This window comes from Symsagittifera roscoffensis, chromosome 7 (assembly GCF_963678635.1).
Source record: "Symsagittifera roscoffensis chromosome 7, txSymRosc1.1, whole genome shotgun sequence".
Taxonomy (NCBI): Eukaryota; Metazoa; Xenacoelomorpha; order Acoela; family Convolutidae; genus Symsagittifera; species Symsagittifera roscoffensis.
This window is the reverse complement of record NC_087068.1, coordinates 30705656-30723238: the sequence shown is the minus strand read 5'-3', so window position 1 is coordinate 30723238 and position 17583 is coordinate 30705656. Positions and strand designations below refer to the sequence as shown.

General features: G+C 34.7%; 2 protein-coding genes across 3 annotated transcripts in view; one reads left to right on the top strand and one right to left on the bottom strand.

The window, feature by feature from the left end:
- Positions 1–1063: 1063 nt before the first annotated feature.
- The window catches only part of LOC134851988 (anion exchange protein 3-like), an 81126-nt gene continuing 64606 nt past the window's right edge, over positions 1064–17583 (bottom strand). Inside the window, exon 12 of the mRNA XM_063868264.1 lies at positions 1064–1157. Within this exon, the coding sequence (XP_063724334.1) occupies positions 1086–1157 (72 nt within the window). The 3' untranslated portion in view covers positions 1064–1085. The remainder of the gene's footprint in view (positions 1158–17583) is intronic.
- LOC134851319 (interferon alpha-inducible protein 27-like protein 2B) overlaps positions 10227–17583 on the top strand; it is a 46562-nt gene continuing 39205 nt past the window's right edge. The window contains exons 1-2 of one of the 2 annotated variants that reach the window (XM_063867349.1): positions 10227–10314; positions 10913–11038. The gene's annotated coding sequence lies outside the window, so the exon portion shown is untranslated. Of the gene's footprint in view, positions 10379–10912; positions 11039–17583 lie in introns of both variants that reach the window. The other variant, XM_063867348.1, reaches the window with a different exon arrangement.

The window sequence follows — 17583 nt, the reverse complement described above, 5'->3', positions numbered from 1 at the left end:
CACTGAAGTCAAATCAGTTCGATTAAGTCTAATTTAAAGGAATTTAAAAAAATTGAACAAAATAAAACTTGATCAAATGATATACTGTGCAAGCCTGAAAACGCAACAGGAAATTTTCAAATTTTCAATGAACCACAAAACTGTTTAAAAAGTGAAGGCTTTGAAAATTTGCAAAAAAGCATGTGCTTGCTGCGATAGATAGCAGCAAAGTTTAATAAAAGTTGCCTAAAAGTTGATCTCTAAAAATTTTAAACAAAAAAAACGAAAAAAGATCTATATTTTATCTATGTTTTCATTACAACTAATTTTAGTACGTTGATTGATTGACATTTCTTGAAAATCATTGCCTTCTTACGGTCAATAAACGGAAAAAAACTGAAGATTGAGCCATAACCATACCTTTTTCGTTGGATAAAAACTGGGGTTTTCTGGTTAATTTTGGGCATAATTTACGTTCAAGCTTGCAATGAAACTCGAACTTAAAAAATTCAAATGTAAAACCGTTGCTGAAATGTGATCAAATTTGCTTAAAAAGCGTTTGTTTGTAAGATTTTACGGTTTTCCATACCGTTTTATTTTGAGGTAAGATTGAAGCGAAATTGACGTTGATGCGTTTCCTTGTCGCCCAGTAGAAATAATTTTCTTGAAAAATGCCCATGGAGTGATGGAAAAATTTTACTGGGCACAATTAAACGGAAAATAACTTTTTTTTTCAGAAAAACTTGCATCGTTGAAAATTTTTGGAAGCTCTTTTAATTTCAGAAATATATCATTATCATTTTTTTTATCACCGTGTGCAATTTGAGCCCCATTTGGAATTAAAATAGTATGACTGTGTTTATGCAATCTTATATGCGGCTAGATTAAAACCCGACGGCGGTTGTTTAACAATTATCATTTAGTTTTAAATGTTTCTAAATCAGTTAATCAGTTGTCACCTCCAATGACTTTTTTCAAAGCGTTTTAGTCACTGATTGAATTCTTTTTATTCGTCTGATGAAGTCGTCAGTCAATTATGTCGTTCTCGTCTCTGTTTATGGATTTTACCAACTTTGCATTATGCGTTTGTTGATGTTTCTAGTCGTTTAAGGCGGCAGGTGTGTTTTCTCATTCACGCTCATCTGTTCGTGATCTTCTTCGTCGCTTTCCCCATCCAGCTGAAATTTATATGACGTAACTTATTCGATTTAAAAGCTTAGAATTATCGCAAACAAGTCTTAACATATTTTTAGACTTCAAAGCCAAAATTGCTAATTTTATAAATACCAGAATCACCAAGTTGGCGATCCTTAAGGACAAAAACATTATAGTTATATAGTTAAGACAACGTTGAAATCAGAAACTTAGCGTTAAAGTTTTGGTAGCTTTAAAGTTGAGAGGTCAGACTCTCATCAAGTTTCAGTTAATTTAGCCTGTTAATCGAAAAGAATCAGACCCATTTTTCTAGAAAAAATTGGCTAAAAAAACTTTGCTAAAAAAATTGGCCTAATAATGCACCTTTTTAAATCTAAGCATTTAGGGGAAACGAACTAAGAAAAAATTTAATGATTTACACTTTTATGAAAGTTTTCAGAGAGTAAAAATTGAGTTACATCAAGAGGCCTTCATCCTGGTACGCAGTCAAAAAAATTTGGAAAAATTGGGGTTAAAAAACACAAAAAACTGAGCTGAATTGATTATTTACACCTGAGGTTATACGTAAACTTTAAAAATTTGCCCTTTTTTACAAAAAAAATCAGCAAATTGAAACGATGATTAAATTTTCCCAAAAGTTTGCAAAAAGATTTGCCTAATTTTTATCATAAATTACGCCAAGTAATCATGTGTTATTCACAACAAAGGTTGACAAAAATAGTTCATCTGTCACACAACTACCTCCACTGGAGTCTTCTAGACTTGTGATCAAGTTCTACAGTTTACCTAGAAATCTCAGCAATGGAGCCGGCTGCACTTTGAAATTTCAAAACTAGCAATTGAAAAAGATAGCCATTTTCATTTTGAAATCTTTACTCACAGGTTTTTTTTACCCTTCCTCTTCGACCGCCGCAAATCTAGGAAAACAAATCGAGCCTGCGCTAAGTCAACTAGAGGCTAGGAAATCTATAACTATTTAACGTCACAAGAGCGGCTTCCAATCAGTCCGTCGGAACTGTCCTAGGGCAATTAAGTTTGAGGAGACAATGCCTCATATCTTTGGTAATATTTTTACCCACAAAATCTTTCTGTGAACAATTTTTGACGAATCCTAAAATGATGGTTTGTCGTGTTTGTCATTTTGAACTTGTATTTTTGTAGGGTAAATTTCTTTATAGTTTTATGATGTTTTCAGAAATTGCACTGAGTTTTTTGCGGCCTTTTTTTTTCTAAATTTAAACCACTGTTTTATTGCTTCAACTTGTCCTTGAAATCTATGTCACAATTTTTTCTATAGAAGGTTCGTCATTAAATATTGAAGCTAAAAGGTGGATTCACCTGTAAAGATATATCAGAATCAAGAAGTTGATTTTTCTTTTAAATTTTTTTTTCGTTAGGTTAGTCACAAAGTTTTGCTAACTTAGTAACTAGGTTTAATTCATAAAAAAATTTTGGCCAACTGATTGCGGTCTATTCACGTATAAGTGCCCTCCTCTTGTTCTTCCCGCTATTTTTGTAGGGTTGAAATGTTTTTTTCTCGAATTTTCTCAGCTTTGTTTATACATACCTGTCATAGAAACTTGACAAGAAAAACTGCGTTTTGGTTCCCTCCCAACGAAGTTTTTGCTTGAATATCAGTGAATTATGTTGGGTGATTTTGTCATAGGTCTTAAATGATAAACCGTTTGGTTGAACTAGATCAAAATTTCAAAGGTGATCTTGATCTTTTTCCTAAAGAAACAGGTACATCCATTTGATTATATTATAGCTGTCATTTATAAAGGAGTTTTCTACAAACGACCGAGCAACTTTTATTTTTGAAAAAAATCGCAAATATGCATAAAGAATGATGCTAGGTCATTACAACCAGTAGCCGACTGAGAATAGTTTTTAGCACACAATTGACGAAACTATCAATTATTTAGGATGAAAAAGTATAAAGTCCGTTTGACCTCTTAACAAACTGCTCGCAGCCTCCAATCAGTGTTTGTCGAATGTTTGGGCCGCTAGATATCCAAGAATATTTTTTGCCTCCACCAGAACTATAAAATATTTCTCTCGTTCTTCTTAGTCTGGGTGGCAGAAGCAGAAGAGAGAGAGACTCTTGAAGTGTCTCTCATCACTGTGTCCGAAGGTGCCAACTCCGGTAGCAGCAGTACGTCATAAAAAGTTGGGGCAACGATAGTCCAGAGCAAGTCGTTTCGGAGCTCGCCCCCCTCAATTTCTTGCTTAATTTTCTCTTTTATCCTTTTACTCTCAGGCAGAATGATAAAAGATAGGCTACTCTGCCCATTGTGTCAGTAAGTTTTATGCGAGGCGCTTCAGAACCACTTGTGAATTCCAAAGATACTTCTGGGGTGTAGAAAGTAAACTCAGCAAACTTGACTGTTTTTTTTTCGCATCATTGTTTTTAGATCACACCCCCGCCTTTTTGTTGAATTATCCTCTAAACAGTTTTTGGATCTTTTTCCTCCCCGTAACCCCCCCCCCCCCACCTGTAAGTTTTTAGAGTGATTTTAGAGTGGAAAAAGAGTCCGGTTTTTTTCCAATTTTAAAACTTTGGCCACTACTGGTCCCTTTTGCTAAATTATAAATAGAATCCTTCAGTAAGAATTTCTGATTTTCCAGGATGCAACTTTTGCTGCCATTTTGTGAATTCCTACGTTAAGTTTGTATCAAATTCACTTTTCTGGTTATCTTTAGCTGTGTGATAAGATGCACAAAAAACCAATTGTTGCCTTATTTCGCTTGTGACAAAAACCTGAAATTCGGTTTGTTCCCTGAAGATGTCTTTATTGCAAAAGACTTTTTTGTCTACTTCTGTAACTTGTCCAATAACATATAAGAAATTTAAGATGTTAATTCAAACGTTTTCGCACATTCTGTGCATCATCAGGATTAAAATTTTTTAACAATATTTACAAAACGATCAAAGATCTGAAAAATGAGAAACGTGTCTAAAAAGGCTCTAAAACTTCTTAACCAATCAAATTTGAACAACTGTAATTACATAATATAATTACGTAATCATGAATAACATTTTCCTGTAAATTTCTAAGATTTTTTAGTTTTTTGTTCTTTCTGGTTATAAAATTTCGATTTGCGAACTTTTTTGATTCTGACATGTCAGTTTTCTAAATTTTAGCCATGTTATACATAGACTAAAATTTTAGTGTTAGTTCCCGGCTTCTGAATTCATTGCGTGTGTTGATCTTCGGCCTCTCCCTCTAGTGTCAGTAGCTTATGAGTGTTGGCTGTTTGGTCTATAATCTCTCACTTCAGCTCAGCAGTACCGCCTACCTCCTTATTACATTCTAACAAGTGTTGTCCTACTGGGGAGTCCCCTTTGCGGTGTTCATCGACCCTCGTGGCTAAATGTCGGACTGTCTGACCAACATAGGTGGAGTTACATCCACTACATGTAAGCTTGTACACCATTTTGGATCTCAGTTCACGAGCAAAGGAAGTTTTGAGGGATGGCAAGCATGTTTTCAATTTTCTTGTTGTAAAAATTATTTGTGCCCCGGATATTAGCCAAACCTTTGCAGCCAACAGTTGAGATGGATTGCCTCGATATTGCATTGTAAGAAGGGGTCCTGAGTCTTTCAACCATTTGTCATTTCTCAGTTCTGATGCCTTCACCTCTAAATTTTTCTTTCCCTCAATGATCTTGTTAAGAGTTTCAAACACTACCCTGTCAGACCAATTTTTTGGATCCATAGTTTCCGATTTTTTTCCAATGCCTGGTCAAAATACTCCCATGTTGAGGTACTTCTAAAAACCCTATGAACCGTCCCTTCATTAACGTTTCTTTTGAACTGCAAAGGTGCGCAGCCTCTGAAATATAGAATGGTGCCGGTATCAGTGGGTTTTTGGTACCAACCACATGTGACCTTTTTTGCTGAATCCACGTTGACATTAAAGTCCAAAAAAGGCCAAATTACCGTTACTATCGAGTTCTTCTATGGTGAACTGCAAGTTTGGATGCAACTTATTGGCAGCCTCGAGAACTACCCCAGGATCACCCTTGACCGTTCTAACTATGTCGTCCACATATCTTACAAAAACTTTAACCCCATTCACAGTCCGATCTGCTTCCCGTTGTTTTTTGCAAGTCATGCAATACCATATTGTTTCAGCGATGTCTGCGTATTCGGATTCCGATATGTTACCACACCCTAAAAGGGTACCAATTCAAACAAGCTTTGCACTCAACTCCTTTTGTCCAATATGTCACCTTTTTCTGACATCTAGGGCACACTTCCTTGTTACCCTCACTTAGCACAGTCAATTTCGGTACTTCTTTCTTTAATGCATGTTCGTATTCTTTGAGCCACAAATTAGCCAATATTATTGCAAGGGAGGCGCCCATTGCTAAACCGTCTTTTTGTACATACCACAAACCATTGCATTTAAAGTGTACCTTACTCACTGCCGAATTCAGTAGTTTTTTCATAGTCTTGCAAGATGTTTCCGGAGGGTCGACTTGCTCAAATAATCTCCTCAGGGCTATTTTAACCGCTTCCTTGAGCGGGACATTAGTGTACAAACTCTTTACATCAAGAGAGATTATACTCTCGTCAGAGTCCAACTCAGTTTTCTCCAAGATCTCCCAGGCCATTTGAGTGTTTGTTTCTATGTTTGCCCCCTCAATTTCATCAAATACTTTGCCAATGTTTTATTTAGGTTGTCATATGAGCTAACAGGTAAAGAAAGGACGGGATGAAGTGGTGTGCCTCGTTTGTGTACTTTTGCTAATCCATACAGTCTAGCCGGCTGCACTCCCGTTGATCTCAACCTATCATACATCGCTTCATTAACCTCGTCCTTCTTTTTCATGGCGAGTAATTCTTTGTTTATGTCTTTCTCAATTTTCATAATCACGCTGTCTGTCAGATTCTTCCTCTCACTAAATTGTTCTGCCTGTAATAAGTTTTTCAGTTTTTTCTCACGTGTCTCTTTTTTCATTACACAAAAACCCACCCCCATGTCAAATGGCACTGCCAGAAGATCGTTGTCCTTCAAATACTTTCTGGCTTTTTCAACACCCTTGTCAAAGGGGGTCTGTTTCACATTCTTAGCATATCTCTTTGCAGCTGCTTCAATCTCACATAATTTTTCTCCGGGTATTCTATTTAACTTCAGTTCAGACAAAAGACTATCAATGTCAGCAAGGAAGTGAATTTCATTGAATTTGTCTCGTACCGGATGTTTTGGTCCAAAACGTAAGACTTCCCACACCCAAAGCGGCAAAATCACTTCATCTAAAACTCTAACCGCCCTTTCATCCAAGTTTTTTAATGGTCTATCCTGTCTTTCCGAAAGTTTTTCTCTTGTGTCGGCTTAGCAGGTTATTGACACTACACCTTGCTTGCCGGTTCAGATAGAATATTATCGAAGGCCACCACTTCTCATCTATACCCCTTCTCACTACCTCTCTTGCTTTTACTAGTTTACCCGATGCCTTGGCCCTATCCGCATTTGCCTGGCTTAGCTCAGATCTTAAGAGTCTCAGTTGGAAGCTGTGCACCGCATGATCCGAAAAAACACCGTTATCAGGCACACGAAACCGTAGAAAGTCTGGTATAATGTCGTTATCGAGACATTTTCTCAGAAATTTAATTCTCAGGAAACTGCTATTAAATTTATTAAAATGTTTTAAATAATCTAACTCATGTGGCACTCAGCAAAAAACACAGCCACCCCAAAATCTTACCCCTTATTGGTCGTTCGGTTCCAACTGGAGGTCGCCAGCCAACACCTCCGCTCTCCGCGCCTTTGCCCTGCGGTGTCCTTGTGATGGTTTCTTGGTCTGGGCCCGTATCCTTCAGACGATGCCTGGCAGGTGATCTCGATGGGACAGCACCACCCGTAGTGACTTCAACTCCAATTCCCTTGACTGGTGCAGTTGAAGATACTCTCTGAGGACCGCAGGATTCTGTCTCTTCCTTCTAGAGATAAGGCTACCAGTTGTTTTTATGACGATTATCTCTGTCTTCCGCAGATCCTCAAAAATATTGAGAGTGCCCGTTCTCCTGCAGTAGACAATGCCACTAATTTGTCTTCGCTTTGATTGTAAATACGCCAGTAGTTCGTCAAGTGGGCAGGGCAAATAGTTGTTCGTGCGATGTGAGGATATTCTGTTGTTCAGCACGTCGTGCCAGATAATAATCTGCTTACTGGCCAGAGGTTGCAATTCCAATAACACTCGTAAATCCTTCCCCCTGTTCAAGGTATTGGGGTTCAAAGAAAGGCCGGGGACTGCGTAGACCTTCTGCTGCGTCTCTCTTCGTTCCTTTTGCTCAAGATCTTTCAGGCAGTGATAAAGGGAGCTGGCAGCTACAATCATTGCCATTTTGACTCAAACACTACTGACATTATGAACAAAAAGTGGTAAACAAATTCTGTACAAATAGAGAAAATTTTTTTTCGAAATATGACTGTTTTCCTTAAAGAAATATAACAGTTTGCTTATAGCTTATCGCTAAAAAGGGTTAGGATTTAAAAAAAATAATTATGAGAAATTTAAAATGTTAATTCAAACGTTTTCGCACATTCTGTGCATCATCACGATTAAAATTTTTTAACAATATTTACAAAACGATCAAAGATCTGAAAAATGAGAAACGTGTCTAAAAAGGCTCTAAAATTTTTTTTAACCAATCAAAATTGAACAACTGTAATTACATAATATGATTACGTAATCATGAATTTTATTTTCCTGTAAATTTTTGAGATTTTTCGATTTTTGTTCTTTCTGGTTATAAAATTTCGATTTGGGAACATTTTTGATTCTGACAAGTCAGTTTTTCAAATTTTAGCCATGTTATACCTAGACTAAAATTTTTGTGTTTATAAAATTAAAAGATGCCTGGCAGGTGATCTCGATGGGACAGCACCACCCGTAGTGACTTCAACTCCAATTCCCTTGACTGGTGCAGTTGAAGATACTCTCTGAGGACCGCGGGATTCTGTCTCTTCCTTCTAGAGATAAGGCTACCAGTTGTTTTTATGACGATTATCTCTGTCTTCCGCAGATCCTCAAAAATATCGGGAGTGCCCGTTCTCCTGCAGTAGACAATGCCACTAATTTGTCTTCGCTTTGATTGTAAATACGCCAGTAGTTCGTCAAGTGGGCAGGGCAAATAGTTGTTCGTGCGATATGAGGATATGCTGTTGTTCAGCACGTCGTGCCAGATAATAATCTGCTTACTGGTCAGAGGTTGCAATTCCAATAACACTCGTAAATCCTTCCCCCTGTTCAAGGTATTGGGGTTCAAAGAAAGGCCGGGGACTGCGTAGACCTTCTGCTGCGTCTCTCTTCGTTCCTCTTGCTCAAGATCTTTCAGGCTGTGATAAAGGGAGCTGGCAGCTACAATCATCGCCATTTTGACTCAAACACTACTGACATTATGAACAAAAAGTGGTAAACAAATTCTGTACAAATAGAGAAAATTTTTTTTCGAAATATGACTGTTTTCCTTAAAGGAATATAACAGTTTGCTTATAGCTTATCGCTAAAAAGGATTTGTATTTAGAAAAAAATAATTATAAGAAATTTAAAATGTTAATTCAAACGTTTTCGCACATTCTGTGCATCATCAGGATTGAAAATTTTTTACAATATTTACAAAACGATCAAAGATCTGAAAAATGAGAAACGTGTCTAAAAGGGCTCTAAAATTTTTTTTAACCAATCAAATTTGAACAACTGTAATTACATAATATGATTACGTAATCATGAATATTATTTTCCTGTAAATTTCTGATATTTTTTGTTTTTTGTTCTTTCTGGTTATAAAATTTCGATTTGGGAACATTTTTGATTCTGACTTGTCAGTTTTTCAAAATTTAGCCATGTTATAATTAGACTATAATTTTAGTGTTTATAAAAAATCTGAACTATGGTTCAGTTCAGACAAAAAACTATCAATGTCAGCAAGGAAGTGAATTTCATTGAATTTGACTCGTACCGGATGTTTTGGTCCAAAACTTAAGACTTCCCGCACCCAAAGCGGCAAAATCACTTCATCTAAAATTCTAACTATCCTTTCATCCAAGTTTTTTAATGGTCTATCCTGTCTTTCCGAAAGTTTTTCAAGCTTTTTCTTGTGTCGGCTTATCGGGTTATTGACACTACACCTTGCTTGCTAGTTCAGATAGAATATTACCGAAGGCCACCACTTATCATCTATACACCTTCTCGTCACCTCTCTTGCTTTTACTAGGTTACCCGATGCCTTGGCCCTATCCGCGTCTGCCTGGCTTAGCTCATATCTTAAGAGTCCCAGTTGGAAGCTGTGCACCGCTTGATCCGAAAAAACACCGTTATCAGGCACGCAAAACCGTAAAAAGTCTGGTAAAAATATCGTTATCGAGACATTTTCTCGGAAATTTAATTCTCAGGAAACTGCTATTAAATTTATTAAAATGTTTTAAATAATCTAATACAAGTTTCCAAGTGAGCTTTCTTTTCAGGATCATTCTAAGGAGTGGTGGTGAAAAGAAAACTCACTTGGAATCGGTGCATACCAAATTTTGCCAAACAAGACCAATAACAAGAACATTGTTATTGGTCTTGTTTGGCAAAAACCAGGCTTTACTTTTGTTTAAAATATACCCGCACCAAAGTTTCATGGATAATTATACTGGATTTTTGTTGACAGTCTCAATAAAATTACAAAAATAATCGATTATAATTGATTAAAAATGTATTATAATGAAACTATTTTTTAAGCAAAAAAATCCTAATATAATCGATTATAATCGATTATAATCGATTATCTTTGAAAGAAAATAAAACTTGTTTTTAAAGCAAAATAATCCATTTTTAATCGATTATAACCGATTATAATTGCGAATTTCTTCTTTTAAATTTTCAGAAAAACTGTTACCAATGTCAGTTGCCTAGTTTGGAATAAATTAAATTCTCTTCATTATCTTTTCAAAAGTTTTTTGACCCCTTTTTTTTAAACTTTCGAAAAAATTTTTTTGTAATTGTGCGACCTCAAATTGACATTTAAAATACGGAAATGGCTTCAAACATGACACAATATGAATAATCCTTGTAATTTTATTTTATTATACCCGGGGATTGACATTTTTTCTTGACTATACAACGTTAATTCTTGACTATACCGGGAACTTCATTCTTGATTATGACTGACCCTTTCCAGAAGTGTCAGTGATAGTTATTCCAGAAATTATTACTTGAATTTTATGGTCGGGGCTGGCAGCTATTATGGTAAATGGTTTTCGCATACGAAGAAGACTTGTTAAATTCATAAAATTTGAGTTCTACTTTACTGGGGGGATTGAATTATGCATCCTGTAAAACTTTTTAAAAGTCTTTTTTGTTTGTTGAAACCATTTACCATTTTTTCTGCCCATCCCGACCAAGATGTTTTCAGCTGCATACCAAATTGTTGAGCAGAATTTTCTAAATCTAATGTGATATAAAAAAACCTTTGGAACGGAAAATTCCGCTAGATTCCGGAGATTCAAAATAGTTTTTCAAAAAAATTTTTCAGGATGAATTTGCAAAGAAATAAATATTTAAATTGGGGAATTTTTAAATGGAGGGGGGATATTTCCATGAAGGTGAAAAACTTCATTGAAATATCCCCCCCTCCCAATTCAAATAGCAATTTGCAAAGAGAAATATTTATATTGGTGACTATTCAAGTGGAGGGGGGAGCGGGATAATTAATTGAAGGTGGAATACTTCAATTAAATATCCCTCCTTCATTGTTTTTATTTTTGCCTTAATTTATTTAAGGGAATTAATTCTTTTATCATCATCATCATCATCCTAGCTAACTTAAAATTTTATTTTAAGATTTCGTTTGTCTTTTATTTATTGCTAGACTCATTTATTGCTAGAATCAATTCGTGACTAAAAAAGGTCAGTATAAATTTGGGTTCAGTCTTAGTTTATGACAATAATACCATCGAATGTGGGTAGTAAGACAACCTAGCCATTGAAGGTGGGGGTTAAGCTAACATAATAATTTTAAGTGGTGGGGGAGGGGAGAGACAACCATATGACAAAATTTAAGTTTTTTTAATTCTTTATAAGGAAATTTCCCTGGAGTTGAGATCTGCCTTTCATCGCATTAAATCCGAAAATTCAGAAACAGTAAGTGACTCGTTTGACTTTTTATTCACTTAGCTTATAAAGCAAAGCAACATATGGATAAGTAAAGCAATCTCCCCACCCCCCCATTCTCGCGTGAGGGGGAGATAGCCCAATTTTTAAGAAATGAGTCGTGAGATAGCTGATTCCGAACATTAAGCAAATGATTGGCTTTTCAAGAATTTTTTTTTGAAAAAAAAAATGGATTATAAACGATTATATTGGATTTAGAGTTGAAAAAAAAATCGATTACTTTGTGGACAAAAATGGATTATAATCTATTATAATGGATTATAATGGATTTAAATTTTTCCAAAATAATCGATTATAATCGATTAATAATCGATTGTGGTCTAAATTTGACATGATAATCGATTATATTGACAACGTTTTAGTCAATAAAAATCCATTGTATGCGATTATAATGGATTTAAATTTTTCCAAAATAATCGATTCTAATCGATTGAAAATTGATTACGTGGTCTAAATTTGACATGATAATCGATCATATTGACAAGAAGAAGAAGAAGGAAGAACACCTGAATTACTATACAGTAAAAAGCCGAGGCATCAGTATAGCAAAGTGTAAATAATAAAGTTGGTTAAAATTCATTGGTTACATCAAACAAAAACACAACATCAAAAAACAAGCAATAAACAAAACAAAACAAAACAAAAACAAGTTCGGTTACAGTTCAGAAATTGGTTGATTAAAATATATGAAGTTACGGATACTAAAAAAACATCAGTTTTAAGAATTAAGAACGAGCTGGTATTTTAACTTTACAAACAATTTTATAGATAGTCCAAACATACAGCGTATATACAGAAAATATACAGATTCTCTTTCAAACAATGTCTGGAAAATTAAACTAAATTAAAACATATAGAACTCGCAAAAACGGAAATCACGCCACGTATTTGTATTTGTAAATATTGGATTGTTTCTCAATTCACTCACGTAAAATTCTTTTAATTTTTTCTTGAATCCTGTTCTCTATTTTTCTAAATTGCGCAAAATTATGGGCAGTGAATTCCATTTTTTAGAAGTCAAATGAAAAAATGATTTTTGTAGCGAAGCGGTTGAACAATGTTTGTCAAAAATATTTTGTTTCGTTCTTTTGTTGAGCCTATAATTGGCAGTCGGTAGTCTCAATGTAATTTAAAAAGCCTTCTTTTTGTTTGTAAGATATTGGTATAAGTATGTTATACACTTTAACTCAATTCTTTTCTCGATTCCAAGAAACGATTTGCTAATGCGAAGAAGGGAAGAAGATTTAAATTTCGATCTGAAATATGTTCTTTTTAACGCCCAGTTCAACTGTTTCTCTAGAGATAGCATCAAAATAGCATTAATTTTTTGTAAAAATATTGCTGAATAATCTAAATATGATAAAACAAGACAATGAAGCAAGGCAACTAATGATAATGTCGGAAGTTGTTGTCCAATTGTATCTATAGTTTTAATTCCTTGAGCCATTTTTTGGAGAATTGTTTTGATTTGAGCATGAAAAGATAAACTTGAATCAATAATAAGGCCTAAATATTTGCATTCTGATTTTATGGCTACATATTGCCCATTAATTACTATTGTATCAGTATCTACATTTTTGCTGTCATTTTTTTGACAAAATGTTATAAATTCCAATTTAGATGCATTCAGATTCAATTGGTTCTCTGCAAAAAATTCCGTTAGATTATTGAGTGATTTTTGCAATCGATTCAAAGCATCCTCAGAAATTATAGAAGAGGAAAAACCATAGTCGTCAGCATATTGAACTAAAGTACAACCTTCATATAATCGCTCTTGTATGTCATTAACATATAAATTGAACAACAACGGACCAAGTACCGTTCCTTGTGGGACACCTCGTTTGATTTCAATCCAGTCTGAAAAGATTCCATTGACGTTTACTTTTTGAATACGTTTATTTAGGAAGCTAGCAATTAAAGCATTTGCTCCATTTGAAAAACCGAGAGAAAGCATTTTTTCAATTAAAACTTCATGCGAAATAGAATCAAAAGCCTTGGACAGATCTAATAAAGCTGCATGTACGATTTTTTTTAAATCTATTTGCTTTCGAATACTTACTGTTACATAAATAAGAGCTTCTTTTGTTGAAATGTTTTTGCGAAATCCGAATTAAAATGGTGTCATTATTTGAAATTTGTCAAGATGTTCTGTTATTTGGGCATGTACAATTTTTTTAAAAATTTTAGAAAAAGCACAAGTTATTGATATTGGCCGATATTTTTTTGCATCCATTGGGTCATCTTTTTTAAACAAAGGGGATACGTGTGCTTTTTTCAGTTAAATTGGGAAAATGTTCTCATCTAAGCAAGTATTTATGACAAAAGTTAAATGTGGAACTATAACTGATTGACCGTCAATGATTGCCCAAGCAGGTGCGGTACGAGAAGTTTTCTAACATTGATTTTTCGAACTATGTCAAAGAATTGCTTCACTGTAATGTGTTGAAAATGGAAAGGTGAAGATTCAGAGGCAGATTTGTTGTAGTTCGGAGGCTTTTTAGCGCCGAAAAATTCGCCTAAATTTGAAAAAATATAATTTAAATGAATGGCAATTTTTTTGTCTTGGGTTATCATTTCACTGAAGGAAATTCGTAGAACTGTAATTCGATTGTTGCCAGAACATGTACCTCTAACTTGGTTAATATATTTCCATTTTTGTTGGATAGTGTTGAGAAAAGAAAAACAATTTTTTGAATTCTGTTTCTTAATCAACCAAGTGAATTCTGTTTCTTAATCAACAATTGCTGACATTCTGAATCGAACCATTCCGTTTTCAACACCCTTTTTGGTTTAAAATTACGAACAAATTTTTTTTCGATAGGAGCATGTTGCTGAATAGCACTAGAAATTAAATAAATCATCGTCGAGAACATGTTTTGTGCGTCTGTACATTGATATAAGAGATACCAAGGAAGAGCGGAGAGTGTATTGCAAAATTCATTTTTCTGATAATTTTTCTTATTGAAAGTCGAAATTATCTTCGGTAAACTTTTGCCGCATTTTATATCCATCAAAATAAATGAAGGAAAATGGTCGGTTTTATAAGGTGTATCAAAACAAAATTCAATGCCGTTTGTTTCATAGTCACTGATAATGTAGTCGATATGAGTTTTAATTGAGGAACTAATTCATGTCTCATCGTTTGGACGAAAAACCTTCAATCCATACGGAATAATTATAGAATCTAAATTTTCTTTTGCTTTGTTGTCCAGATAATTTATGTTATAATCACCCAGAAGCGTAATTTTATTAGAAACTGAAAATGCATTATCTATGTTAAGCGTTAATGGTTCCAAAAAATCAATAAAGTTTGATCTGCTTGGATTATAACACAAATTAACTAACATCTTTTCTTTACTGGAAATGTTAAATGTAGATTTGCACTCAATCCACACTGACTCATATTTTTCTTTATCAAATAAATTTAAATCAGGCCTCAATTTCGGAGCCAATTTGACTGGTATATATAACAAAACGCCACCGCCTTTCTTTTTTACCGCTGATTGCCTGTCATATCTGAACATCGCATGCGTTCTAGGGCGGAGATTCCATAAATTGTCACTATCTTCTTTTTTAAGCCACGTTTTGGAAATTCCTATAATTGTATTTTCGCCCATATCATCAAGAAGTTTTTTCAATTGCATCCGTTTTCTAATAATACTTTGAAAATTCAAATGAACAAATTTAAGATTTGCACAATTTTTTGAGCAGATGCCGTAGACTGTTTCAATGGTTTCAATAGGACCAGGTTTTTTTTTCAACATCCCGACTTTGGGTCAGTAACAACGCAAAAAGGGAAGGATGAGTCAGTGTGGTAGCTCTCCGCTCATTTATCCCACATTTCGATGATGATATCTTTTGATGGCAGCATAGTTAGCCCCAGTAAACAATGGTTTTTTCTATATTTTCCATCTGACCCTTGGAAATTAGAAAAATTGCACAAAACAACCAGAATTCAATATTCAGCATAATAAATTAAATAAATTAAATAATCGCTAAAGTTTGCACCAAGAAAAAATGCGAAACTAGTATTTCCTAAAGCATTTTGCACCGTTTTGGAAAAATTGTATCATTTCTGCCGTTTTTGGATCTAAATTTGATGATTGTTGGTTCGCTTCATTCTGGGGCGGGTTGTAATCTCACATGTGTTTGCATTAATTTCAGAACCTCTAAAAGAATCTCTAAAACTTTGCACCAAAATTTCAACACCCCCATCAGAAGGATGCAAACCATCCGAGCTAAGCGCATCAGTATTTTGACTAAAATTTTTGTTTATGTCTAAAAATCCAATTTTACTTCGACCAAGTCCTTTACATTCCGTACTAAATTAAGAATTTACTTGTTTAGCTTCTGTACATTTGGATTAAAATCTTTTCTAAAAGCGCCTAAGGGAGTTACAGTACATAGTGAAATTGTTTCTGGGGAAAATTTATGATTTACGAGATAAATTAGTTTTTCTAAGCTACTCACGGCTTCCTTCGCGTCGAAATCGTTTGAGAGGCAGTCATTTATTCCAATTAGCGTAGTTACATGTTAAAAAGGTCGCGATTTACTGTTTCTCATGCGTTCCAGCAATGCAGAAATTTTGTGCCCACCAAATCTTCTCGCCAACACATTTTCCGATATTTGTTCCCATTGATTCTGTTAACAACTGAGTCTCCCAGTAATAGGCCAGAATATTCTCCTTCTCGTGGTAAAAATAAATATTTTCGTTGTTGGTCGAATTTTTCTTCTTGAATATTGGTTGCTTGTATTTTGATTTCTTGGTTATTCTTGCTTTCTTGGTTATTTTCGCGTCGTTTGTTCTCATTTCTGCTCCGAGTTTCAATCTTGCTCCATTCATTTTCAAATTTGTTTTCTGCAAATTTCGAATTGCCCGTGTTTTTAAAATTTTCTAGTTCAAAATTTTTTTTCCTTTTTCTTCATCTTTCGTTGATACAGTTAAGTTTTCGATAATTCGTTCAAAATAAGTAACATTTTCGATCACATCTTTATACAGCTCGTATTTCAATTCGTCGTTCAAATTTCGGAAAGTTTCGAGGTCAAACATGTTGGCGATTAAAAGCGAAATTAAAAATAAGACATTAAAATGAACCGACTGATCGCTAGAAATTTAAATTGGTTGTGAAATTTAAATTGGTTGTGACATTTTAGTCAACGAAAATCCATTATAACCGATTAGTAGCCATGAAACTTCGGTGCGGGTATGCAATAGAAAAAATTGTTTCTCCTATTGTTCCATCTACAATCAAGAAGGTTACTGGGTATGAGAAACAAAACAATTACTATTTTGCGGTTAATACCTGTCTAAATAAAGTCCTAAAACTTAATTCATCGTTGATTAGGACGGAGCTAACAGAAGAAAACCAAAACAGCAGAATAGTGACCGCCGCAGTCGCGCCAACGTGTTGCGAGCTTACCAACAGAGGGTAGGACTCTATACGAAAATTAGAGTCGGTTATCGACGCAAAACGGCGACGCGCACATAGCGCGCCCACCGGCGACCTTAAGCCAAGAGCTTAAAGTAGTCGGCTTAATAGTCTAAGGCCAATTGAATATTTTTTGTTACTAACGCGATTGAGTTTTTATTTTGGTACAAATGGGACTGATTTATCATTTTGGTACTTGTGAATACCCACCGAAATTCATTCCACTGGAAATACATATTTAAGATCTTTAATTGTCATTCTTCTTGAAAGATATAATAGTTTTTCGAATTTACTGTTCAAAGTTTCTGTTGCTGAAAGTTGCCTTTTTCCGCAGGTAGGTTAAACTATTCTAACCAAACCCTCTGGTACAATTAATTTTTCACCACCGCATCTCTAAAAATTCGGTTTTCCGCGCTAACCGATGTATCGGAGTCAAGAAAATGAAACTAAGTTTGAATAATGTTCAATAATGAGACGCTGCAAAATTGTCACAAGGTTCTGATCAGGGGTGCTCAAAAACTAATGGGGTGGGGAATTAATTGCAATTAATGGGATGCAACTAATTGACTGCAGTATTTTTCCAAACCCATTAATTGATGCATTAATTGATGCAAGCAATTAATTGGCAATTATCAAGTATTTATGAAGCGTCTTCTTATAGTATTGTCGGCCTAATGTAGCCTGGATATTCTTTCAGTGTGTGAATGAAAATAAGAATAAATTCTTTTTAGGACCAATTCGACGCCTTTGGGCGGTCGCGGCAATATTTGGAAGAATCATTGGAAAATCAATTAGAATTCGAAATTTATTTCCGGTCAAATGGTTCGTAGCAGTATCAGTGATTTGTCAGCC